At 50.4% G+C, this 22,887-nt stretch overlaps 12 protein-coding genes across 12 annotated transcripts; 7 read left to right on the top strand and 5 right to left on the bottom strand.

The window, feature by feature from the left end:
- Nucleotides 1-605: 605 nt before the first annotated feature.
- M436DRAFT_58402 (putative NADP(+)-dependent dehydrogenase) lies at nt 606-1,581 on the top strand (the record flags this gene model as incomplete). Its single annotated transcript, XM_013567209.1, has 2 exons — nt 606-797; nt 865-1,581. The coding sequence occupies 2 exons, from the start codon at nt 606-608 to the stop codon at nt 1,579-1,581; spliced, it is 909 nt and encodes a 302-aa protein (XP_013422663.1).
- Nucleotides 1,582-2,191: 610 nt separating this feature from the next.
- Nucleotides 2,192-3,765, bottom strand: M436DRAFT_76874 (DUF1212-domain-containing protein; the record flags this gene model as incomplete). The annotated part of the gene is made up of 2 exons (XM_013567227.1): nt 2,192-3,692; nt 3,749-3,765. 2 exons carry the CDS (start codon nt 3,763-3,765, stop codon nt 2,192-2,194), a joined length of 1,518 nt encoding a protein of 505 aa, XP_013422681.1.
- Nucleotides 3,766-4,394: 629 nt separating this feature from the next.
- Nucleotides 4,395-5,966, top strand: M436DRAFT_58353 (alpha-galactosidase 1; the record flags this gene model as incomplete). Its single annotated transcript, XM_013567201.1, has 5 exons — nt 4,395-4,499; nt 4,554-4,723; nt 4,776-4,944; nt 4,997-5,345; nt 5,401-5,966. 5 exons carry the CDS (start codon nt 4,395-4,397, stop codon nt 5,964-5,966), a joined length of 1,359 nt encoding a protein of 452 aa, XP_013422655.1.
- Nucleotides 5,967-6,128: 162 nt separating this feature from the next.
- On the bottom strand, nt 6,129-8,093 carry M436DRAFT_76872 (tripeptidyl peptidase-like protein; the record flags this gene model as incomplete). Its single annotated transcript, XM_013567226.1, has 3 exons — nt 6,129-6,205; nt 6,263-7,816; nt 7,877-8,093. 3 exons carry the CDS (start codon nt 8,091-8,093, stop codon nt 6,129-6,131), a joined length of 1,848 nt encoding a protein of 615 aa, XP_013422680.1.
- Nucleotides 8,094-8,577: 484 nt separating this feature from the next.
- M436DRAFT_58268 (uncharacterized protein) lies at nt 8,578-9,468 on the top strand (the record flags this gene model as incomplete). Its single annotated transcript, XM_013567188.1, has 2 exons — nt 8,578-8,776; nt 8,840-9,468. 2 exons carry the CDS (start codon nt 8,578-8,580, stop codon nt 9,466-9,468), a joined length of 828 nt encoding a protein of 275 aa, XP_013422642.1.
- A 164-nt stretch (nt 9,469-9,632) lies between these two features.
- M436DRAFT_58333 (nucleolar complex protein 2) lies at nt 9,633-11,870 on the bottom strand (the record flags this gene model as incomplete). The annotated part of the gene is made up of 1 exon (XM_013567196.1): nt 9,633-11,870. One exon carries the CDS (start codon nt 11,868-11,870, stop codon nt 9,633-9,635), a length of 2,238 nt encoding a protein of 745 aa, XP_013422650.1.
- A 196-nt stretch (nt 11,871-12,066) lies between these two features.
- M436DRAFT_86350 (ESCRT-1 complex, Vps28 subunit) lies at nt 12,067-12,783 on the top strand (the record flags this gene model as incomplete). The annotated part of the gene is made up of 1 exon (XM_013567225.1): nt 12,067-12,783. One exon carries the CDS (start codon nt 12,067-12,069, stop codon nt 12,781-12,783), a length of 717 nt encoding a protein of 238 aa, XP_013422679.1.
- A 95-nt stretch (nt 12,784-12,878) lies between these two features.
- Nucleotides 12,879-14,062, top strand: M436DRAFT_86349 (uncharacterized protein; the record flags this gene model as incomplete). Its single annotated transcript, XM_013567224.1, has 2 exons — nt 12,879-12,945; nt 12,996-14,062. 2 exons carry the CDS (start codon nt 12,879-12,881, stop codon nt 14,060-14,062), a joined length of 1,134 nt encoding a protein of 377 aa, XP_013422678.1.
- Nucleotides 14,063-14,759: 697 nt separating this feature from the next.
- M436DRAFT_68092 (urea active transporter-like protein) lies at nt 14,760-16,945 on the top strand (the record flags this gene model as incomplete). Its single annotated transcript, XM_013567213.1, has 3 exons — nt 14,760-14,980; nt 15,039-15,717; nt 15,770-16,945. The coding sequence occupies 3 exons, from the start codon at nt 14,760-14,762 to the stop codon at nt 16,943-16,945; spliced, it is 2,076 nt and encodes a 691-aa protein (XP_013422667.1).
- Nucleotides 16,946-17,549: 604 nt separating this feature from the next.
- Nucleotides 17,550-17,789, top strand: M436DRAFT_58315 (uncharacterized protein; the record flags this gene model as incomplete). Its single annotated transcript, XM_013567194.1, has 1 exon — nt 17,550-17,789. The coding sequence occupies one exon, from the start codon at nt 17,550-17,552 to the stop codon at nt 17,787-17,789; it is 240 nt and encodes a 79-aa protein (XP_013422648.1).
- A 1,122-nt stretch (nt 17,790-18,911) lies between these two features.
- Nucleotides 18,912-19,781, bottom strand: M436DRAFT_18426 (uncharacterized protein; the record flags this gene model as incomplete). Its single annotated transcript, XM_013567182.1, has 2 exons — nt 18,912-19,299; nt 19,414-19,781. Coding segments are annotated over 2 exons (756 nt in total), but the record flags the coding sequence as incomplete, so codon positions are not given.
- A 1,711-nt stretch (nt 19,782-21,492) lies between these two features.
- On the bottom strand, nt 21,493-22,802 carry M436DRAFT_58405 (uncharacterized protein; the record flags this gene model as incomplete). The annotated part of the gene is made up of 2 exons (XM_013567211.1): nt 21,493-21,893; nt 21,947-22,802. 2 exons carry the CDS (start codon nt 22,800-22,802, stop codon nt 21,493-21,495), a joined length of 1,257 nt encoding a protein of 418 aa, XP_013422665.1.
- Nucleotides 22,803-22,887: the final 85 nt, after the last annotated feature.

The raw sequence follows: 22,887 nt of genomic DNA, 5'->3' as shown, positions 1-22,887 counted from the left end.
CACAGCTCTCCACTGAGCTGTTGCATACAGCATATCAGGGTGGTACCTCTCGCAATGATCAGAAACACCTTTTCCAGTTTTTTACTATCGCGATTACATGCGATGGGGTTAGAATTACTCTAGAATATTCTTCAGACTATAGATAACCTACCAGATTCTATATTGAGAGAGGCAGCAGGCCTTAAGACGATAGCGGAAGTCATCTTAGAAAAGCTTGAGATAGTTTCAAAGAACTGCACAATGTTTGCTCTTGTTCGACACTGCATTCTGGACGCACCAGTTACCAAGTAAAAGACCTCGCTCAAGGTATAATCGCAGCCCTAGCAGGTCACGAGAAAAGCACTATCATCAATAAGCACTTGATGCCATTCCAAATCTAATGTTCTGTTCATAAAATCAATACTGCAACATGCTATTGTGACGTCGAATTATGCCGAGGTTCTGTGACGGTGCGCCATAACTCCGAGACACTCGGGCTCTTGACCTTCGTCATTGCTAAAGCCTCGAGAAGCTCGAGTCTCCTCTGTCGACGACATAGCTATCTCCTCTCTTTGTCGCATACAACGATTGTCAAGTATTGATATCAATCATAACTACACGCAACAATGGCATCACAAGTCTTCCAAGCTAAACGCACGGCTCTCATCACAGGAGGTGCCTCCGGTGTGGGCTTTGCTTTTGCTCAGCTGTGTCAGAAGTTTGGCATGAATGTCGCCCTGGTGGACAAATCTACCGAAGGACTCGAGAAGGCAAAGGAAATCTTGTCAGGCACTGCCAAGAATGGACAGAGGACCGAGGTCTACGATATGGTATGCTGCACCAGACGCCCGCTGTACGGAACAACATCGCTGACGAGACAATCAGGACGTATCCGAGATCACACAATGGCGATCCCTCAAGTCAGAGGTAGAGGCCAAGTTCGGCAACATCGACCTCTTGATGCTGAACGCCGGCGCCTCGTTCAAGCCTACCCAAGGTTTCGGCGCACTACAGACATGGATGGACCCAGAATACCACCACAAAACTTACGACACGAACGTATTTGGCGTACTCAACGGCATCGCAGCTTTCCTACCTCTGCTCCAGAATAAAAACACACCTTCCTCAATCGTCATTACCGGAAGCAAGCAAGGCATCACCAACCCACCCGGCGGCGGCAATCCGGCATACAATGCCAGCAAAGCTACCCTTAAACACCTTGCCGAGCACCTCTGCCACGATCTGCGAAGTGCGAGTCCATTAATCAGTACGCATTTGCTTATTCCTGGGTGGACATACACGGGCTTCAGCGGCAATGCTGGTCCCATTCCTGACGAAGAGGCCAAAGCAAAGAAACCCGAGGGCGCATGGTTGGGCTCACAAGTGGCCGAGTATGGTGTGAGGAAGATGATGGAGGGACAATTCTACATTGTGTGTCCTGACGATGATGTTTCGGAAGAGTTGGACAAGGCGAGAATGGCCTACGCCATGGGCGATGTGTGTGAAGGCAGACCTGCATTGTCGAGGTGGCATGACGAGTACAAGGACAGCGCTGCTGAGTGGATACAGAAGGAGGCGGAGAAGAGAAAGGGAGGACAGTAGAACGTGTTTGGCATCTAATTGTAGAAGCTAGATATTCGTATATATTTCCATCTCTTTTCGTTTCAACTAGATTGGTCGGTGCATCTGTCTTGAGATAATGTCAGCGAGTTGCTTTGCAGAAACGGTATGACATGAAACGATTTGTTTGCGAGAATTTCTTTCAGAAGGAACAATTGAGTAAATAAACATGGTGTCCGCATTTGGCTCTTCTCTTGGAAGGCCATGTCGGATCCCTTGCAATCATCATAGAAAAGCATTGGACAGAGGTTGGAGGAGGAATTGCTTACCGTATGAATCGTTTCTCGTCGTCCGTAGCAGCGACAATTTGTCTGCAATTCGACGGACGACGAGGTTGTTGTAGAAGAAAAAGATGGCCAGCTTCAGCGCAGAGAAAAAGATCAAGCTGAATTTATTGCCGGAGTTTAACCATCGCATGCTGTGGTGAGAGTGACCCTTTCTGTCTCCATCTGTCATGCCTCAATAGAATGACGCAATCGTGCCTGAGTTTAGAGCTGGGTAAGTTCGTGATCGTGCTCGACCTTCTACCTAACTTTGCCATATAATTCCAAAACAAACTATTGCTTCTATACTTACTAAGACCCGAGCTAGATCAGAAGCTGAACAAGCCACTTCTCTTCTTCTTCCGTATGGGATATACCAAAAGCGCACTGACAGATATACCAACCGTGATACCAATGGCAATCTCAATCATAGCAAGACCAGCATTCGTCAACAAGCTGTTGTTCTGCGCATCATTCGACATCCTAGACCCATGCTTCGTGAGCAGATCAGCATTGGCAACTGCATTGATCAAACTGCCAGATGCTGCAAAACTTCCAGGCACTTGAATGAAGATAGCAGGATGTAGCAACGCAACAGCAAGACCCTGACCAAGACGCGAATAAAGGTTGGCGACGAGTCCAATTGCAAGAGCTCCGAGCATTTGAGCCAGCTGGATATTTGAACCGAAGCCCTTGGAGATGCGCGTCCTTTTTGAGAATCCCTGAGCGGCGTAATAGTTGACAAGCCATCCGATCATGGATAAGACCAACATTGCTGGAACCTTTTTCCATTTGCCTTGGTTGATGATGATGTAGCAGAATGTGAAGGGGACGACGAAAGTGACCTGCCACCAAAACGGCCATGGCGCTTCGCAAGTTGTCGCAGAAGTCGCATTGCCGTCGAATGCACCATACAATGTGCTTCCAACAGTAAAGCCAAAAGCAAGGAACAAGACAAAGATGATGCCGTACACCATTCGCACGGCTCCAGAGATAATGTTCTTCGATTGCAACTCCAGTGCACTGTTGGTGATGATGAACCCAGGCAGAATCAATACCAGAGATGCCTGTGATATGGCAGAGAAACAGAATAAGCGGCCGCCACCATAATTGATCGAGCCGATAGCGCGAGAGAGAAAAGTCATCAGAATAGCTGCTGACACTTCGTAAACGTGAGCGTACAACTCTGAGTTCTCAGCCATGACCAGCTGCATGAATCCAAGTAAGGATCCGAAGATGAAGATGATGGGTAGATCCACAGGTCTCGCACCATATGACACTGGTCCAATGCATGCAGAGGCAAGACCAAACATGATGACACACAACCAACGAGGATACTTGTCTTTGCTCGTTGTGATTTCGTCGAGTCGTGTGATGGCGTCTCGGATGGTCATCTTGTCATGGATGACATTCTTGTACACCTCATGTGAGTCGTACAGTTTCGACAAGTTTAGAGCCTGTGATGTCTTGACAATGTGTACTTCTGTGCTTCGCCAGATTGTGTTGTTAAAGGAGATGATCATGATCCCTGGCAAATAGAATGATTCCAATCGAAGGCCAATGACTTCTGCTGTCATGTACATGTACTCTTCAAGTCGATGAGTCGGTGCTCCATAGGCCATAAGAGCACGACAGACTTTGAGAAGGTAAGCCTCGCGTTCACTTGTTCGACTAGGGTCTGCAGTATCTTGCAAGACAGTCGGAAGCAATGACTGTGGAATTGAATCATCGGAATCAATTGGCCTTCGACGGACCGGGGTGCTGGTGCCAGAGCTGAATAGCACATTTGATGAAGCATAGCGATGTCTGTTGCTCTTGACGGAGGTGATTCTGTCAAGTTCTGTTCCCTTTTCGGAGACTTCATTGCTCCGGGACGGCAGTGTTACCGCTCGTGGCCGGCCATGTTTCCGCTTGATTGTCATTGATTATGCCGCTGGATATTAACACTGACTCGAGGACTGGATGTTCCATGTGGACCCTGTCTGGGGTGCAGAAAATCTCGAGCGGGGAGGAGCATGAGCGGGGTAAATTCGGCTCACAACGTTCAAGGTGCTTTCACAATGACTTCTCCTCCGCTCTTAGTCTCCTACCATGACTTAGTAGTAGTATGCGGAGCCATCGAGACGCACATTCGTTTTCCGGGATGGTCGATGAGTTCACAGAGAGCCGGAGAGACCGCGAATCTTGAATACCGAATGAATGTCCCCCTTGCTGAAGGAATAAGTATACATTAAAGAGGTACACGCTCCATGCTTTTGCACGCAGAGAGATCTTCTCATGCACTCTCTCCCTTAATGCGAAGACGTCATGTCGGCCGAGTTGACTTCCCTCACACGATATGCATACTACCTTGCCAATTTAGCCGGATATAACTTCTTGCATATGGCGGGGTCATTCTCGAGCAAGCATGAGGGTTGCATGAAGTATAATAGCCGATTGACCCTTTGGGCATCATAGAGAAGACAGGATATATAGACCTGATTTCATCTTTCCTCTCGCTCCGTCTTTGCTCAAGCAACACCTCTCTCAAAGATGTCTCCAGCATTAGTACTTGCTCTAGCTACGATCCCAGCAGTCCTAGGCCTCCAGCTGCCTGGCGGTGTTGGAAAACTGCCAGCACTAGGATGGAACTCATGGGTATGGCTTGCTGATGGCAGCAAAATCTCGATTGCGTACTGATATAATCTTCAGAATGCCTATGGCTGTGACATTGACGAGACTCGAATCCTTCAAGCAGCAAACGCCATGAAAGACAAAGGCTTCCAAGCCGCTGGCTACGAATATGTCAACTCGGACGACTGCTGGTCTCAGATGTCAGGCAGAGATGCCGTGACGCACCAGTTATTGCCCAACTTCACCAAGTGAATTACCTCCCTCCTTAGGCCACACGTGACATTACTGACATGAACTCAGGTTTCCAGAGGGTATCCAAGGAACGGCAAATAAGGTGCATGACCTAGGCTTCAAGTTCGGCATCTATTCGAGCGCAGGCACTATGACATGTGGTCGTTACCCAGGCTCGATCGGCTACGAAGCCATTGATGCAGAGACATTCGCTTCGTGGGGTGTCGACTACCTCAAGGTTAGCAGCTCTTCATCTCCATGATACTGAATACATTCTAATGCTGCGTCAGTACGACAACTGCTTCCCGCCAGAAGAGTGGTACGATGACTGCCTGTCATGTGAGCCAGACCCAAGCTTCTCTCCTACTGGCATCGTCAACGGCACTTGTTCGAACAGCACCCCACCTGTGCACCACTACTCTTTCGATCGCCCAATCCCGATATGTGCAGATGGATGGCCAGTAGATGGTATCAATTACACCACCAAGTTCACCGCATTGAAGTTCCGCATCATGGGCAATGCCTTGCTGGCACAGAACAGGACTATCTTGTACAGTCTGTGCGAGTGGGGCGTAGATCTGCCATGGACGTGGGCCAACGGAACGGGCCAGTCCTGGCGAATGTCCAACGACATCAATCGTGAGTAAATCATCTCTCTACTCGTCCACAGACCACTTCTCTGACATGAATCCAGCTTCATGGACTCGCATCCTCCAAATCCTCAATCAAAACTCATTCCTCTCCGATTACGCCGATTTCTACGGCCACAACGATGCAGACATGCTCGAAGTCGGCAACGGCAACCTCACAAACGCAGAAGTGCGTACTCACTTCTCCCTCTGGGCGATGATGAAGTCGCCTCTCCTCATCGGTACAGACGTAACAAAACTCAGCGACCACAACATTGGCGTTTTGCAGAATAAAGCTCTGCTAGCATTCAACCAAGACCCAGTATATGGCAAGCCAGCTGCGCCGTATAAGTGGGGCATTAACCCTGACTGGACGTATAATACTACGTTCCCTGCTCAGTATTGGTCCGGGGCTTCGAGCAATGGCACGATGGTGGCGCTGTTCAATCCTCTGAATCAGACGGTCAAGATGACTGCTGATTACAAGGAGATTCCGGAGCTTGACGCCAAGGGCTGCTACCGTGTAATGGACATCTGGGACAACACAGACCTTGGTCGCAAGAAGAAGAAGGTTACTGTGAACGTTGGTCCTCACGATACAGCTGTGCTGTTGTTCAAGAATTCGTGTTGAGACGAGATGGGAATGGCCTGTGATCACTACATTGCTTTCCTTCGTCTTGGAGCAAGTCGAGGGCCAATTCAAGCAATGACAGGGCTTTTGAATACTTTTGTATCTGCATAAACAATACTCTAGGGTCATCGGAAATCATATCAACCATGAAGCCTTTGAAGCCTAGCTGAAGCCTCCTGTATGATTCCATGTGCCGTGAACTCCGAGGAGGTGGATAAGGTCTCTGAACTTAGGAGTACCTAAAGAGGCAATTAGCATATAGTGTCTTAGTAGTTGACGTTTAACCAAAGACTTACCGAATCCAGTGACTGGATCCCAGCCCTCGACAGCGGGGAAGCCTTTGCCATCACCAATCTCAGAACATCCGGCAGCAGAACCACTGGTGATGTCGGTGAAAGCGCGGTAACCCTTCTTGTACAACCAAGGGTTAAGGAAACCAAGAGTGGGCTTTCCACCAGCGATGAGTGCATCGTTGACGAGAGCGATGATGGCGGCGATCAGAGGAGTCGAGGCGGAGGTGCCGGAAACCAGGGTATCGGTGCCGTTCCAGACGGTAGAGAAATAGCTTCCTTGAGCAGCAATATCGGGGTAGGCTCTTCCGCTGGCATTGAAGTATGCTGCGTCTCTGTTACCGAGGGTCTTGAGGTAAGCCTTGACGGCCTTGTCCTGATATGCAGGACGAGGGAACAGGTCAGAGAAACCACCGCCAGATGCGAATCCAGATGAGTGGTAAGCGACAACTTCAGGGTTAAAGTCCATGGTTGCGCCTACGGAAGTTACGTAAGGGCATGTCGAAGGGAACTCGGGAGTGAAGCGCTTGGCACCGCTGCCGTTGTTGGTAATGCAGTCACCAGAAGTACCGACACCGCTATCACCTGAAGCGTAAAAGACAGAAACACCACGAGCACCAAGTTGAGCGAGGTCTTCACAGACACGCTTGGCGTAGGATGGAGGAACAGTCTGCTCTTCGTCGTCGTAGGAGGTAGAAACGACTTGAGGCAGGACGTCATCTGACTGTGCGAGAACGTGCTGGAGCCAGTCGAGGTAAGGCTCGTTGGTGTTGGTAGTGGTACCGTTGGAAGGAATGAACGGAGGAGAGCCACCGACAGCGTAGGCAGTCAAAGGGGTAGGCCAGCCCACTCCCAACATGGTCTCAACATCGAGATCACCTTCTATGTCGATCCTGGACTGTACAACGGCCTGCGATGTGCTACCGTTGTTGATGACATCGAACTTGAAGCTGTAGGCTGCTGCGGCGGCCTCAGGGCGGAACTTTTGGAGGAAGAGCGAAGTGTCGGAACGGTTGTTGGTCTCTCCGAGATAGTTGGCAAGAGCCATCTTGTTCTTACCAGCAGACTGGGGAATGTAGTCGATAGTCTCGTACAAGGTTCTCATGCACAGCGGTGTGACACCTCTTGGTGTGCAAATCGCTGTGACGTTAGGATCTTGATGGTACGTGACGTCCTTGGAGTAGGAACCACCGAATTTGTTGACCTCGAGAGTCACAGCCTTTGGTGTGCTACGGAAAAACGAGTTTGTGGGTTGAATGGTGTCGATGTGCTCGTGAAGGTGGACGGGAAGAGACCACTCGGATGTGCGGACAGTCTCGGAGCCATCTTCGTGGCGGTAGACGCTGTACTTTGTGTCGAGGAGGCTCTCAATGCGGCCAACAGGCAGCGAGACCTTGATCCAATCCTTTGCGGCGCTGTAAGAAAGGTCACCAGTCTCGATACCGTTGTCGGCCAGCCACTCGTGAACAAGAGCCAATGAGTGGTCTGCAGGCTGCACGAGCTTCTTGACATCAAGTTCGCTCAGGTGTTGACCGTAACGCGAGTGGTCGGGATCAGAAACTGGGAAGTTTTGTCAGACATGAGAACAGTTGGTAGCCGGTATCACATGATGTCACTTACCCTCGTACAAATGTCTCTCCAAGTCATCGAATGAGTTCTGCTTGATAGCAATACGGAGATCAATGTTGTGAGTCGAAGGAGCAGGAGCAACCTGTCTCCACTTGGAGGGAACGAAATGCGAGTCCTTGACAGCATAAGGAGTTCTGGCTTGGACGGGCGAGGCATACGAGCCAGTGGCAAGCAAGCCAGCGAGCAGGAACAGCTTTGCGGCACTCATGGTGGAAGATGAAAGCTGAGTAGCGGAGATGATCTGAGACAAGACATCCTCCTATGGAGGCATTGCCCTACTTATACGAATACAGGACAGCATGGTGAAGATCCAAATGGCAAGGATGATCGTCGTGTTGAGAAGGCGAGCAGCTGCAAGGGACACACAAGGGTGGGGTCTTCTTGAGGAGAAATAGATGAATATCAATCACAAGCTAGAATGTCTTGGGAAGGTGACGGTGACGGCGGAGATAAGAGTGGTTTAGAGTACGAGATGAAATGCTTGTTGCCGGTCAAGAATGCATGCACGCGAGCTTGTTCGTCTCGTCTTGATTGGCGGCGAGCTCGGGAAGCGGCGACCCAAAAAGTGCCTCGGCTCCGAGCGCGGCCGGCCATTCGCGACTTTTGACATCACCTTCCTGTTACGTTTGTTACGTCCGTACTTGCCCTCCATAATTGAAGATCGCGTGCTGCTGCCGCTGTTGAACGCAATCATGTCGGATCTGGCAGGAGGAGGCTTTGTACCTCTGTCGCCTTCGTCCATCGCTTCCTCGCACACGCCAAACTCACTTCCACAACCGCGAAGAACTCCTCTGAAGCCTGGTGGTACCAAGGAGTCGAGATTGATCCGCCATGTCGATCAGCGATTGCTTCATATTCAACGACGTTTTGCAAAGAGAGACCCTTCGCTCGGTCATGGGGGCATACGAGAAATGGACGAGGAGGGCAGGATGATTGAACAACTCAACGATCCAGCCACAGAAAAGAGATTACAGCAATCAGAAGAGTGGAACGACGTACAGGGATACTCTGGCTTTGGCGAAGCTGCAAAAGATGTCGACGAGCTTATTGCCGTTATCTGGATCAGTGGAACTCCTGCCTTGCAAGTGCCATACCTGATCAACTTGGCGCTTCTTGTCAACACAATGATTCCGGCTTTCCCACTCGCTCCTCGTCAGCTTTTCAGGCTTCTGGGCAAGCTAGATCATGCCTTTGCTTCGTTGATTGTAGGCAGAGATGTTGCTACCGATGAGATACTGCCTGGTTTCAACACGGGCCGTGGTGTCAGTGGCACAGAAAAGGTCCGCATAAAGAGCTTGGTTGAGAGGACAAGAGTATGCGTTGTTGGTGTCCTGAACAGAGGAGAGTTTGATGAAGACGACAAAATCACACCTGAGCCTTCGGTAGAAGATACTGATATGGATGGTGATTTGATTCTGGACGAAGATGACGGGCCCGAAGATATCAACGTCGACGACATTGAAGATGAGGATGATTGGCATGAGCAAACAAGTAGAGTCTACGACAAGACCATGGTAGAGCTAGGTGACTCGATGGATGGTCTTCCAATCGGCATCGTAACAGAAAATAGAATCGGAACGTGAATTAATGACTCTCAATCTTCCATCACCTACTTCTCGTGGTTATGTGCTGAAGCGAAAAGACAACAAGATTGAAGCTGGGTAACGAAAAAAAAGTTCAACATGGATATTTTGATATCTAAACCAAGACGCCGGACATGATGCAAATCAACTTTTCACACCGTCCTCTACTCGTCATCCTCCTCATCACTGACACCATCCACTTCCATCTCCTCGTCCTCAGACTCGTCTTCATCTCCACTGGCTTCTTCTTCGTCGTCGTCAAAGTCTTCACCCTCGTTAGCCATTCTCTCGGCCTTCTCCTCTTCTCTCTTCTTCTCGTCCTCCTTTCTCGCCTCCTCCATCAACTTCTGCTTCTCGTCTCTGATCTTCCTTTGACCAACGACAAACGCTCCCAGCGGTGTCTTTTGCCACTCGGTCTCCTTGAGGAAGTTCTCCACCTCGCCGCGGTTGTTGGGTGCAAAGTCGACCTTGATTCTCTTCTCCTCGACAAAGCGAATGTTGGCGTCGACCTTTTGAATCAGCAAGATCATTTGCGATGTGAGTTTTGCGTTGTTGTTTGGTGTCTTTGAGTTCTTGCCCGTCTCCTTCAACCAGCGCTTCAACAGGACCACAAGAGGTAGTGCGAGTTCGGGGAAGGCGACAGATTTCGCCCAAAGGACGAAGAACTCTGAGAGCAGCTCGACGACCTGCTCACCAACACCATCTTGGTACACACGTGTGCGCAAGTATGTTTTGGGTGCTCTGACGACAGTGGAAAAGTCAAGGGGCTTGAGAGTCGAGGCCTTGGGGGGCTTGCGCATTTCAGCGGCGTTCAAAACTTCGTAAAGGGCGGATCCAAGGGGAATGTAGGTTGATGTGGAGAGAGAGATACGGAGGAGACTGCGGATGAGATGGAAGCGGAGGGGGAAGTATGTGCTTGTGGGAATGAGGCGCATGGCACCGAGGGTGACTTGCACGATAGGGTAGATCAGGGGACGCAGAGGGGAAGCGGCTCCCTTCTCGGCCTCAGCGAGCGACTGACAGTGCGATGCTACCACACGCGACCAGAAGTCAAGAGAGTGGACGAATTGCCAGTTGTAGACGGTCTTGTATGAGTCCTTTGACTTGTTGGTGATGCTGCTGCGGAGATGGATGGCGAGTTGACGAATGAAGGTGAAACCAGTTGTGTAGCCAATGGTGGGATCGATGCCCCAGAGTTCAGCGGCCGAGTTTTTCATCAAGTTGATGCCTTGAACAGTGTGAACAGTGGTGTTGCGACTACCCTTGATCAGACCCTGGTATGAAGTCTTGAGAACAGCTTCCCTGATACCAGCATCGCCAATAACTAGCAGTCTTCTGAGAACGAGGAAAGCAGCGATACGGGTGGCTTCGGTACTCGACGACTCGGACCAAACTCCAGTGACGGCCTTTGTCAGATCACGGATGATCTTCTTGAATGAGAGAACGTAGGGGAGGAGAGGGAGAACGTTGGTGAGGGTCATGCGGATGGTGTTGGGGTCGGAGAGATGGGCGAGCAAATGCAGGACTGAGGTGAGATGCGACTTGAGCAGCGGGCTGAGGTTGCGGAACTTCTTGGAGTCGGTCGAGAAGGTCACTCTGCCGCCAGCCTTCTCCTTGACGGGCAGGTGGTGTGCGAGCACCTCAGGCAAGTGCTTGAGCGCAACGACCAACAGCTCGTGGTAGGCTTGGGGGTCTGAGATGGAGTATTTGAAGACCTTGTCCTCTTCGTCCGAAACGTGAGCAGCAGCGCGGAAAGCAAGAACGACCTCTTTGGAAGCGCGCAGCGAGTGTTGTGTTGTCATGGCCTTCTGCCACTTGGCAATCATCTGCTTGGTGACCTCGTTGCCCTCTCCCTTTTGCTTCTTTGATGGTCTCTCGTCCTCCTCATCACCGCTCAGCTCATCAATCTCTCCCAGGTCTGCGTCCTCGAAGTTGAGAGCATCGGGCTCGTTCTCTTGCATGTATTTGTGGAACTCGGGATCCTTTGCGGCGAGAGCATCCAGCTGGGCCTGGAAGGCTTCCGGGTCGTCAATCTCCGAATCCGAGTCTGAAGCGTCATCGCCTGCAGCAGCGGCGGCGGGCTTTGCTTGGGCGTCCTTGTCGTCGGTCTTTGCGCGTTTCCTCTTGAGTGACTTGTCCATCTTTGCCGGTAGCTCGGGGACGTCGAAGCCTCCTTGGAAGAAGTCGTCGACGTTCATGCTCTCAAAGTCCTGCTTTCCGTCCTTGGCTGGGGCCCTCGTCTCTGGTGGTGGTGTCGAAACTTCATTGTCCTGGGCTCGCTTTGCCTTTTTCTTCTCGTTGATCTGGTGGCGCTGCTTGATTTTGGCAAAGTCCTTGCGGCGCTTGATTGTGTCCTTGAGATGGTTCTTCTCGAACTTTTTGGTGGCCTTTGATTGCGCCATGTTGTGTGATTATTTCTGGTGGTAGAAAAAAAGTTTAGACAGGGCAAAGGAAAAACCGATTGAGACTGATTCTGCGGAGAAGCCGAGCCGGGCACAGACCACCAACCGTGTATCACATGCAGACCGTCCATCGCTCTTTCCCACATCGTCTCCTCTACCAACAACACAACTGTCTTTTCAGAGACCATCCGCCGCCATGTATGCTGAACGGCAGCTGGCATATGCTCCGACTCCGTACAGCTACACTCCTGCTTCGACTCTCTCGGCCACTATCAATGTTGATGAGGAGCTCAAACTCGCCAACAACAGTGCCGAACGTGACCTCTACGAGTCTCTGGCCGAGATCTACAGTATCATTGTTACTCTTGAAGCACTCGAAAGGGCTTTTCTCAAAGATTCAATCTCTGAAACCGACTACACCGACACATGCAGCCGACTACTAAAGCAATACAAGTCCAATCTGGCAGATGATTCGGTAGCAAGAGCCTTTGGAAGCCTCGACTCTTTCAAGCTGGAATGGAATCTCGAGGTCCCTCGTGCCTCTGACCGGCTGAAGATTGGTCTGCCGGCCACTGTAGAGGCTCCATCGCGTGCACCTGGAGGTCAATCTGGCGGTGGAGCTGGTGCTGCTGCCACTCACATCGTATCAGCCTCTGAGAACTTCATCACTCTATTTGATGCTATCAAAATGAACATGCTTTCCAAGGACACGCTTCATCCTATCCTCGTCGAAACCATCCAGGCCGTCAACAAGGTCACAGACCAGGATTTTGAGAACAAGGCCAAAATAGTACAGTGGCTTATCACTCTCAATCAGATGCGCGCTGCTCAAGATCTCTCGGACGAACAAGCTCGCGAACTTCAATTCGACATGAACCTGGCATATGATGGTTTCAAAGCGACTCTCGAGTAAAGATGATGGTTGATCTTCGGAAGCCCTGGTCTGTGCGTCTCCGCGCCTTCTCCAGAATTGTCCATGTGAAAGCGTCACTTTCACGTTCTGCCAAAATGTCCAAATCTACCACCAACAACCATGCTGCGCACCAGTCGGACCACGAGGAAGAGGTCCTAGACGGTAGGATATACCTATAAACCATCAATCGTACCTTTTTAACAATCCTCTAGTCCTAGACCTTCCGCAGATTTACACCAAGCCCTCATCACAGCAACTACTAGACACCTTGGCCCTTCTCAGCCTAGAGCCTCAATCATGGGATAAGTCTACCGCCCAACCGAAGCCAAAAGTGAGCTCGAATGGCGTTCCCCAGTATCTCACACGAATCGTCTCGAGCCCGCTGGACTGGATCAAAGACGACGTAGAGAAAGAGAAGATTTGGGATATTGCTTCATTACGCTTGAGCGAGCGTTCTGGTCGTACCGGAATGGGAGATATCACACGTTCGTTTCGTATACCTCTATCAGCCGACACTACCAACAGCTCGAGCACTATGAAGCCGGTCATCACTAGTTCGAATGACCAGGATATCACCGTCCAAGTCAGCATCCACGAGCCTGCTCTTACCGAGGATAACCTTGGTCTCAAGACGTGGGCCTCGTCATTCGTCTTTGCTCGAAACTGGCATACCCTACGCGATCGCATTCCTTTGGTGTTTGGCAAGGACGAGAATGCGACAATCCTGGAATTAGGTGCGGGCACAGGTCTTGTTGGCATTGCTGCCGCAGCTGTGTTGGGTGCGAATGTGCTTTTGACCGACTTACCCGAGATTGTACCAAACCTTGAGCGAAACATCGCCTCGAACAAAGAGATGATCGAGTCGAGAAAAGGATCCGCCCGGGCTGCAATACTTGACTGGACTGTGCCGGAGAAGATCATATACCCCGACGAAACCCATGGATCAACACGTTCGCTTGCCGCTGAAGAACAAAGCTCAAAATACCCTCTAATTGTCGCTGCCGACCCTATCTACTCAAAAGAGCATCCCGCATGGCTGGTTCAGACTATCGACTGTCACCTTGCCCAGAGCCCTGATGCTCGTGTATTGATCCAAATACCGATCCGCGAGGCTTATGCCGAAGAGCGTGCAGATCTCAAAGATCGCATGGTCAAGATTGGTTTGGAACTATTCCACGAGCAGACAGAAACAGGCTACGACGATTGGAGCGATGGACGAGGCGACGAGTTGAGTGAAGTTGAGTGCTGGCTGGGTATGTGGAAATGGAAGGACGCATAGAAACATGCTCCGACGTCGGAACGAACCCGAGACATGCAAGCGCGCAGCCGGTATCTGCTTCGATGGTTATACAGCCTGTCGGCTTGACATTCTGCAAAGAGACATGATCAGATACGACATGTCCGCGCGGGGCGCCGAAGAGACAATCGCATCGAGTAAGCACCCCCAGAATGCGCTATCCGACGTTTTCTGTCGCATGCCAAGACGAAAAGGCAGAGATAGCATGACATGCATTGATCGAGCAAATTTCTACCATTTCTACTGGACGGAAAACAGCTATGTGGATGATAAAGACAGCGCGATGTCGCACACTGATAAGAGTAGAGTGTTGGGGGTTTGTCAGAGCCAATTAGCGACAAGCTTGCCAATCCCAAACCCCAGATTGCTTCTCTTATCAACGACCCCAAACCGCAACGCTCCCTTGGCTGCTCATGTCGATCTCACTATGAATCACTTTTTACTCAACCCCAGTCGTGCTTCAGATTGTGCCATGTGAGATAGAGACCCTGCAGTGCGGATCGCATATAAAAAATGGCTGACAGCACCTTCCGCCGCGGAGGTTCTTTTTCGAGGTGGCTTCTACTATTTGCCTTGAGATATAGCCGGACAACGGCTTGCTTTACTGCTGCTATAAGGTCCTTGTAGTCCTCGCCCTTCGCTGCAATCGAATATCTGTTTTATACCCCGTTTACACATCATGGCTGGAACAGTCGCCGTATTGTCCCAAGGAGTAGGATATGGAGTCGTGCTGGGTGTCGGATTCTTCTTCGCGCTCGGTATGATGTTCATCACTTGGGTACTGCGAAGATACAACAACGAATTGCAGACTTCTGAGGTCTTCTCTACTGCGGGTCGAAGTGTCAAATCTGGTCTTGTGGCCGCTGCTGTTGTGTCGTCCTGGACCTGGGCAGCTACTCTGTAAGTAAGCTGCTTTTCATAGTCGTAATGTTAGCGAGCTAATGTTCCATGTCATCAGACTACAATCATCTGCTGTTGCTTACAACTATGGTGTTTCTGGACCTTTCTGGTATGCCTCTGGTGCAACAGTACAAGTCATTCTCTTCGCAACCCTGGCCATCGAGCTGAAGCGCAAGGCCCCAAATGCTCATACCTTCCTGGAAGCTATCCGTGCTCGCTATGGAGGAATCACTCATTTGGTGTTCATCGTCTTTGGCCTTATGACTAACATCCTGGTTACCGCTATGCTATTGACTGGCGGCAGTGCCGTTATCAAAGACCTTACTGGCATGAACCCCGTGGCTGCTTGTTTCTTGCTTCCAGTCGGCGTCGTAGCATACACCATGTTTGGCGGTATCAAGGCTACTTTCATCACTGACTGGGTCCACACCGTCGTGATTCTGATCATCATTTTCCTCTTTGCCTTTACGGCTTACTCGACCAACGAGATCCTTGGAAGCCCCAGCGCTGTATACGATGCACTTTTAGCGGCCTCAGCTCGCCATCCTGTTGAGGGTAATGCGCAGGGAAGTTATCTTACTATGCAATCCCGTGAGGGTGGTATTTTCTTTGTTATCAACCTTGTTGGCAACTTCGGTACTGTCTACCTCGACAACGGATACTGGAACAAGGCTATCGCTGCTTCACCTGTACATGCTCTTCCTGGTTACATTTTGGGAGGTTTAACGTGGTTTGCGGTTAGCCTCGTCCGATATGCGCTCATTCTAGCTCTGGCTGACAATTTCTTAGATTCCCTGGCTCTGCGCTACTACCATGGGTCTTGCAGCACTAGCCCTCGAGAACAACCCCGTGTTCCCGACCTTCCCTCTGCGTATGGCAGCTGAAGATGTCACTGCTGGCCTGGTCCTCCCTAATGCCGCTGTCGCTCTCCTTGGGTCCGGTGGCGCTGCCGCGACGTTGGTGCTCATCTTCATGGCTGTCACCTCGGCCATGTCTGCTGAGTTGATTGCCGTGTCGAGTATCTTCACATACGATATCTACAACACATACATCAATCCTAAGGCACACGGAAAAAACTTGATTTACATGAGTCACGTCAGTTGTGTAATTTACGCATTGTTCATGGCTGCTTTCTCGACTGGCCTCTATTATGCTGGCATTGGTATGGGATACATTTACCTGATGATGGGATGTATCATTGGCGGAGGAGTTTTACCTGCTGCTTTGACTCTGCTTTCCGACAGGCAGTCATGGGCGGCAGCCACATTCTCTCCTATCATTGCTCTGATCTGCGCAGTCATTGGCTGGCTCGTTCAAGCAAAGTCTCAGTACGGCAACCTCTCCGTCGAGGCCACTGGCTCAAATTACCCAATGCTGGTCGGTAACGTCGTTGCTCTGCTCACACCAGTGATCACCGTACCCATCTTGTCTCTTGTGTTCAGCAGCGGAAAGTACGACTGGCAATCCATGAAACAGATCCGCCGACCCGACGACTCCGACCTCACCGCCGCCGCCCACATCGACCCTGAATTGCTTCCCGGCGGCGCTCACGGCGAAACGGCACACTCGCTCGCTGCCGAAGCTGCAGAGCAAAAGCATCTCCTCCGCGCTTCCAAGATCGCCCGCACACTCACCGTATGCCTAATCCTGTGTTTCTTGATCCTGTGGCCCATGCCCATGTATGGCTCCGGTTACGTTTTCTCCAAGAAATTCTTCACTGGATGGGTTGTCGTGGGCTTTATCTGGTTGTTTGTTACTGCCATGTGTGTGGGTATTTATCCGGTGATTGAAGGCAGAAAGACGATTTTCAGGACTTTCAAGAGCATGTGGTTGGATGTCACGGGCAAGAAGCATCCGGTTACTCATGGCAAGGCTACAATAGCTGAGACGGCGGTTTTGGAGGAGAAGATGGATGATAAGGAGAGGGAGAGAGATGCTGAGGCTGCTGTGAGGGATTCCGAGTGATACCCTGACTTTAATTGGACTGAAGAGGAGACGGGGCAGGGATGGTAGAAGTGATGATGATAATGATAGACTATGACTGATACCAAGTATATACAGACAATTTGAAGGATAATTTCAACACAGAAGCTGTACCTCTCCATGCGCAAAGCTATGTGACGCGAACAGCTATCGAATTGCACAGTGCCTTGGAAATATAAGAAGCATCCGTCGAGGGTAATGTAGTTACCGGCTCTCTATGGACTTTGCTGCCGTCTGCAAAGAACTGTGCATTTCTATAGCTATCCGATAACACATCTTGCACATGAAGAGGAAGGAAACATAAAGAGGGTCGATAGTATAAGACACGCAAAAGCTCCTTCCTCTTTCGTCCTAGCGTCTACTTTCACCAAAACGCTCCATCGTCGGAGTATCCGTATACCTAATTCTAACCACTTCAACTCACACTTATCTCTACACCGCTTAAGCTCTCTTGACTGTCACAACGCCAAACCTCTTGCTATAACACATTCCGTCTTGCCGTCAACTCAACATCAACAATCCTCAATTCTTGTTTACCTACAAGCCTCACCACCATCACAACCACGCGCTATCTGAGCTATTCAAAATGCCTACACCAACAACACAACCAAGACCATCAACATTCCGCCAACACCTCGCAGCCAACACTTTTACTCTCCCTGTAATCCTCCTCTTCTTACTCATCGCGTTCAACAAATGGATTTCTTCCTATGATCTGGCCTTTCCGATGAGAGTATGGTTGTGGATCACGGATTTAGGGGTCGTGATGGTCGGGGTGGGTATGTTCGGGGCTAGGATTGCGGGCGAGGGGGCCAAAGTCAAGTGAGGGATGAGAGTGAGGTGATGGAAAGAGGGAAAGAGGGAAGGATGAGGAAGATTACGGGTTGCCGGAGTTTTGCGGCGGGGTTTTGCAGTGCGGAAGGACGCATTGGTCACTGGTATATCGGAAAAGAATGGTACGAACGGTCTCTTTTCTTTGTATCCTGCTACTTGATCGGCATTCGTCATGTCCAAGGCGCATGCGTTGATTGTTGCAGGTCACGTCTATGCTGGAAAGAGGCTAGGGTATCCTATGTTAACAATGCAACGGAGGGTTAAGGTCACTGATGAGAGCGAAGTCAGGCAGTACTCCAGATGTAGGAGTCATAGGTCTATCTAGAAGGGCCAGTGCTGCGAGGCCTATAGAAGTAGTGCAGAGTCACAGAATCCGGAAAGCTGTTAGTTGACACCGAAAATGGATATGTTTAGGCTAGAGCTTATAGTAAACTAATAGGGAGCTCGCATGATGTAGCTAGGGAGAGCATGAACAGGCAAAGAAGCAACAGCCTTGTTCACTGTAGAGGATGACGGGTATTGGTCCAGGTCTCGCCTTGATAAACCTTCCTACAAGATATAAAGAAGCAAAGGACAGACTGGAAAGATTCATTGAATTCTTGCATCGCAAGCTTCACCGTGCATAAAACCCTCCACTCAAGGACGTTTTTCGGGGTCACAAGGAAAAACAATGCATGGTTGTATGCGGAAGGATTTGTTTCATTGAAAGTCTTCGTCAACTATATACAGACTCGTCTTCGTGATTCATGTGCCGTTGGCATTTGATCGATGCCATTGCAAAGGTAAGGGGAAAAAAAGAGAAAAAGAGCAACAAGGATGAAGCGTGATACAATTCATGTCCATTGCTCAACACTTAATTGCGACGATAAGGCTCATATGCGCCATTGTTCTCGCGAGCTCCGTGCATGTAGCCAGTCTCCTGCTTATAGTACGAGTCCGCAGCACCGCCATTGACATGCGTAAGCGGCATGACATCAGAGTCACCACGACCGTGACGAGCAGAAGGCGAGTTGACGCGTGCGTATCCAGCACCGTGTTTCTCAGACTTGACACTTCTGCCTCTGTTGAGGAAACCGCCAGAGGGTGCAAGACCGAGTTCAGCGGCAGGAGCTTCCTTGTTGCTGCGGTGGTGGGGGTTGGACTTGCCAGAGCAGCAGCAACAGCTGAAGAGCCAGAAGAGGGTGGCGAGGAGGATGAAGGCGGTGGCGAGCCATGTTACCGCCAGCAGATGAGTCGACAGGCTAACCTTGACATTGTAATCCTTGAGTTTTTCGTGCAGGGTAGAGACAAGAATGCTGAACATGACTGTAGCGGTGATCGAACCTCCGAAGATGAGAATAGTAGAGATGATAGCACAGATCCAAGTCAGGAAACTGCCGAAGCGCGAGCACACGGCGAATATACCGAACACGATGGTGAGCACCAAGGCCCAGAGACCTGCAAAGTAGGCGGCAAACATCCACTTGCTCAGCTTCTTGTACAGGTCGATGGATTTGCGGGTGCTGCTGTCAAGGACCTGATCATAGAGAGCATCGGCATTGCTGCTGACATATGACTCCAGCTGGGAGAGAATGCTACTGTCAACATCAGTGCCTGCGAGGCTTGAAGCAGCAGACTCAGTAGCATTGAGAGCCTTCTCCAAACTCCAGACCTGGTAAGGGTTGAACCAGAAGCCAGTGTGACGAGGCGAACAGTAAGTGATGTCCTGACTGCTAGTGCCATTACCAGTGTCACAGTAGTTCCAGAGGAAGATTTCGTATTTGTTCGAAATGAAGCCCTCCTCCTTGGCCAGGTTGATGACCGTTCCCAAGGTACTGCTGTCGGTTGTGAAGTTTGTGAAGTCGGCGGTGAAGAAGTGGAGATCGTTAAGGGTATTTGATGATTTGCTGATGCCGCCGAGGTTGATGAGGAGAACACAGACAAAGGAAGCAATAGTCAGCGCCATCGGCGTGAAGATGCATACTGCGCGGCCTGCCTTGCCCATGCTTGCTGAAGGATGGTAAAGGTTGTTTGGTGTTGATAGTAACTCTTCTAGGTTAATCCAGCTAATATCTGAATCCAGGAACCAATGTCGAAAAAGTATGCGGCGAATGTGAAACTGCGGAGGTGGCTGACAAAGGGTCCTTCAAAAAGTGAACGCAGGCGTTGTCGGGAGGTAAAAACGAATTGTGATGGTCACTGTTGTTGTGGCGACGATGGAAAGTTGAACAGCTCGAAGGAAGGATGAACAGAAAATCACTTTGTCAGGCGAACCACAAGGGTTTTGTGTCAAAACACATTCTACCAAGCACTCACCCGGCGCAGCGATCCATCCTGCAAGCATCCTGGACTGCGTAGTCAGGCTGCCGCAGCCTTTGTCTGCAGGGGTGGCTGCGCAAACACTGCTGACGTACGTTTTTTCTCTGCTGGCTGCTCATCCAACATGCTCCATCTGCAGTGCACTGTCCGTTCACTGGGTGAATCGCACCATTGAATCCTTGGCTCGGATCATCAGCCCTTGGAGCCCATCAAACACAACTCCAAACCCTCTGTGTCTCTTATCACCGTCTCGTACATCATTTCGTATCATGCTATACCACGGCCCCTTCGTAAGCATCGACTTGCAAGCAGAGTAACAATTCAAATTCATGAACTCTCTCCAACATGCCCAGACCCAGGCAACGCGGCCATTTTGAACTTTTGTCCGAAAACCCGATGCTATTTTTAGCAAAATTCGTGGCAGAGCAACTGTGAAACGCGGCCAAGCCAACATCTTCGTTCTCCCCGTCAAGTAAGTTGGCCTCGAGTCGGTATACAAGTACATTGTGTGAGTAAGAGTACGAGTGGCTGGTATAGATGATCTCATGATAACGAAAACTCGTCGTCGTCCCGCCATGTCTCTCGTGAGTTGCGCACGAACCACGTACTCAGCAATCGATTCTTGACTCATTAGTACAAAGACATGCAACCACCTGCAATTCACGAATTCATGTTAGAGAACTACATTTGATGAAGACGATCATATTTGGATATTGATGATGAGTGATGCTGGCAGTGACGTTTTCGTTCTTGTCTCTATATCATGATCCAAGTAACTAATTGTATATCCCTGCCATAAAGAAGAAAAGACGAATGCTTTCTTGTTCACTTTCCACCTCTTTGGTCGCATGAAAGATATCGAGAAAGAAGAGAGGATGAGAAAAGTACCTCCACATCCTAAAACACCGTACCGAAAAAAGGAACAATGTCAAGTAAAAGGTGGTGATGAAAGAAGTGAAGAAGTTGTGCAAGATCATAAAGCGACGGGAAAAGGAAAACACTAGACATTGTAAAAATCCAAAAGGTCATCGCTCTCGTACAGAAGAGTGAAGACTGGAAGCGCCTGTAACACCAAGCAAAGCAAATACCGATAGGAAAATCGTATACCCCCCAAGAGCCCAGAAAGGTTTGAACGTGGTATAGCCCATGAAAGAATACTCGTCTCCCATGAGATCGAGTCCCAGAACTCCAAGATGAGATGATAGGAAATGCATGACAAAGGAAAACGAGGTCGAATCTGTCGGCGCGGTCGTGGTATGGCTCCGTTATGTATGATATAAGGTATTGGTAGGAAGAATGTCGAAGCTCGAAGAATGATGTGCCTCAGAGAGGGCAAGATGCCGGGGTGTTTCGGTGATAATTATAAAGGTAGGCGGGTCGAAGCAGGGTAGGGTGTGTTATTGCTGCTGTTGGTCGCGAGGGTTGAAAGACTGAGCGTTGTGTTGGTTGCGAGCACGAGCAAGTTGAGCCTCTCTCGCACGCTCTTGCGCCTTGAGCATATCTGCATCGGGACGACCAGGAAGCATGCGGCAGATTTCTCTCGACAAACTCTCGATGACGTTCTGACGGAACTCCTTGTCTTCCCGAATGTCCTCGCCCTCGAGACGGAACTTGTCGGTCTTGTTCATGTCGCGACGGCGCATGTTCTTAATCTCGGCAATGATGTGAAGGACGGCGCTCTCCTGAGCCTTGGTTCGTGGTAGACCGTACTTTCCAAAGTTGCGCACGTAGCGACGAGTGACGTCTTGACAGCCATCGGCAGAGAAGGCGATGCAGTAAGCAAGCTTCTTCTTCCAGCCTGAGAGTATGTTAGAATACAGATTACGACTGAAGGTTAGAAGGAGAACATACCATGTGTGTAGAGAAGAGGTTGATCCCAGACCTCTTCAACGGCATCGACGTGCACCCAGCGCTTGCGGTGCTCACTGTATACTTCGGTCCAGACGTGGTCTTCACTGTTCCATACCCAACGAACTCTGCTACCGACTGCGCGACACAACATGCTGAAGCAGTTGGCCCACTCACCAACACGTCCTCTTCGTGTTTGAAGAAGGACGAAAGCGTCACTGTAGCGGGGGAAGCGCTCGTGAGCCTGGCATTGGGCGTTGGAGCATTGGTAAATCTCGACACGGTTGGCACCACGGGCTTGTTCATCCGGAAGAGGAGCAGCCATGCCGACGGCGATGGTGGGTGCATGGCATGCACCACACTTGGGGTTATTAATCCATTGGAAGAAATGACGCTTGAACCACTTCATAAGGGCTCTGACGACACAGTCCTGGTAACCCCAGGCGGGCTTGGTGTTAGGGCCCAATGATGCAGCCTCGGCGAGGTACAGATCGCTTTCTTCTTGTGCTTGGTCGTAGATGCGTTCTAGAGGGATAGAGCGAAGGGCTTCATCCAGTAGACCGGGGTTCTCCCATCTACAGGGAGTGTTGGAGAGGGAGAGGAGCATGGAACGGAAGCGCAAAGAGTTTCTATCTGATGGCGCCGTCGCAACAAGCGGGATGTTGCGGAGAGATGAGTAGGACGGCGGTGCACCTGGCGATTGCTGCTGCTGTTGTGTGGTATTCCTGGTGAGAGTGTTCATGCGCTTTGTGCTGAGAGCACGACGGAACTGGTCGGTCAAGTCCTTGGCCCATGTCTCATTGAGGCCTTCGGGGACTGCTGGACGTCTTCCTCGGCTGGTCGGTGTGCGGCTAGCCATGATTGTGGAAGAGACAGACGAGGCCGTCTCGATGTAGAGGAATGCGAGAGTCCGGGGTGGCGTGGGTATTAGAGAGTGCGAAAGG

The sequence above is a fragment of the Aureobasidium namibiae genome, assembly GCF_000721765.1.
Source record: "Aureobasidium namibiae CBS 147.97 unplaced genomic scaffold scaffold_28, whole genome shotgun sequence".
In the NCBI taxonomy this organism is placed as follows: domain Eukaryota; kingdom Fungi; phylum Ascomycota; class Dothideomycetes; order Dothideales; family Saccotheciaceae; genus Aureobasidium; species Aureobasidium namibiae.
The sequence above is the reverse complement of the archived record's forward strand: the minus strand, read 5'-3'. Positions and strand labels throughout refer to the sequence as shown.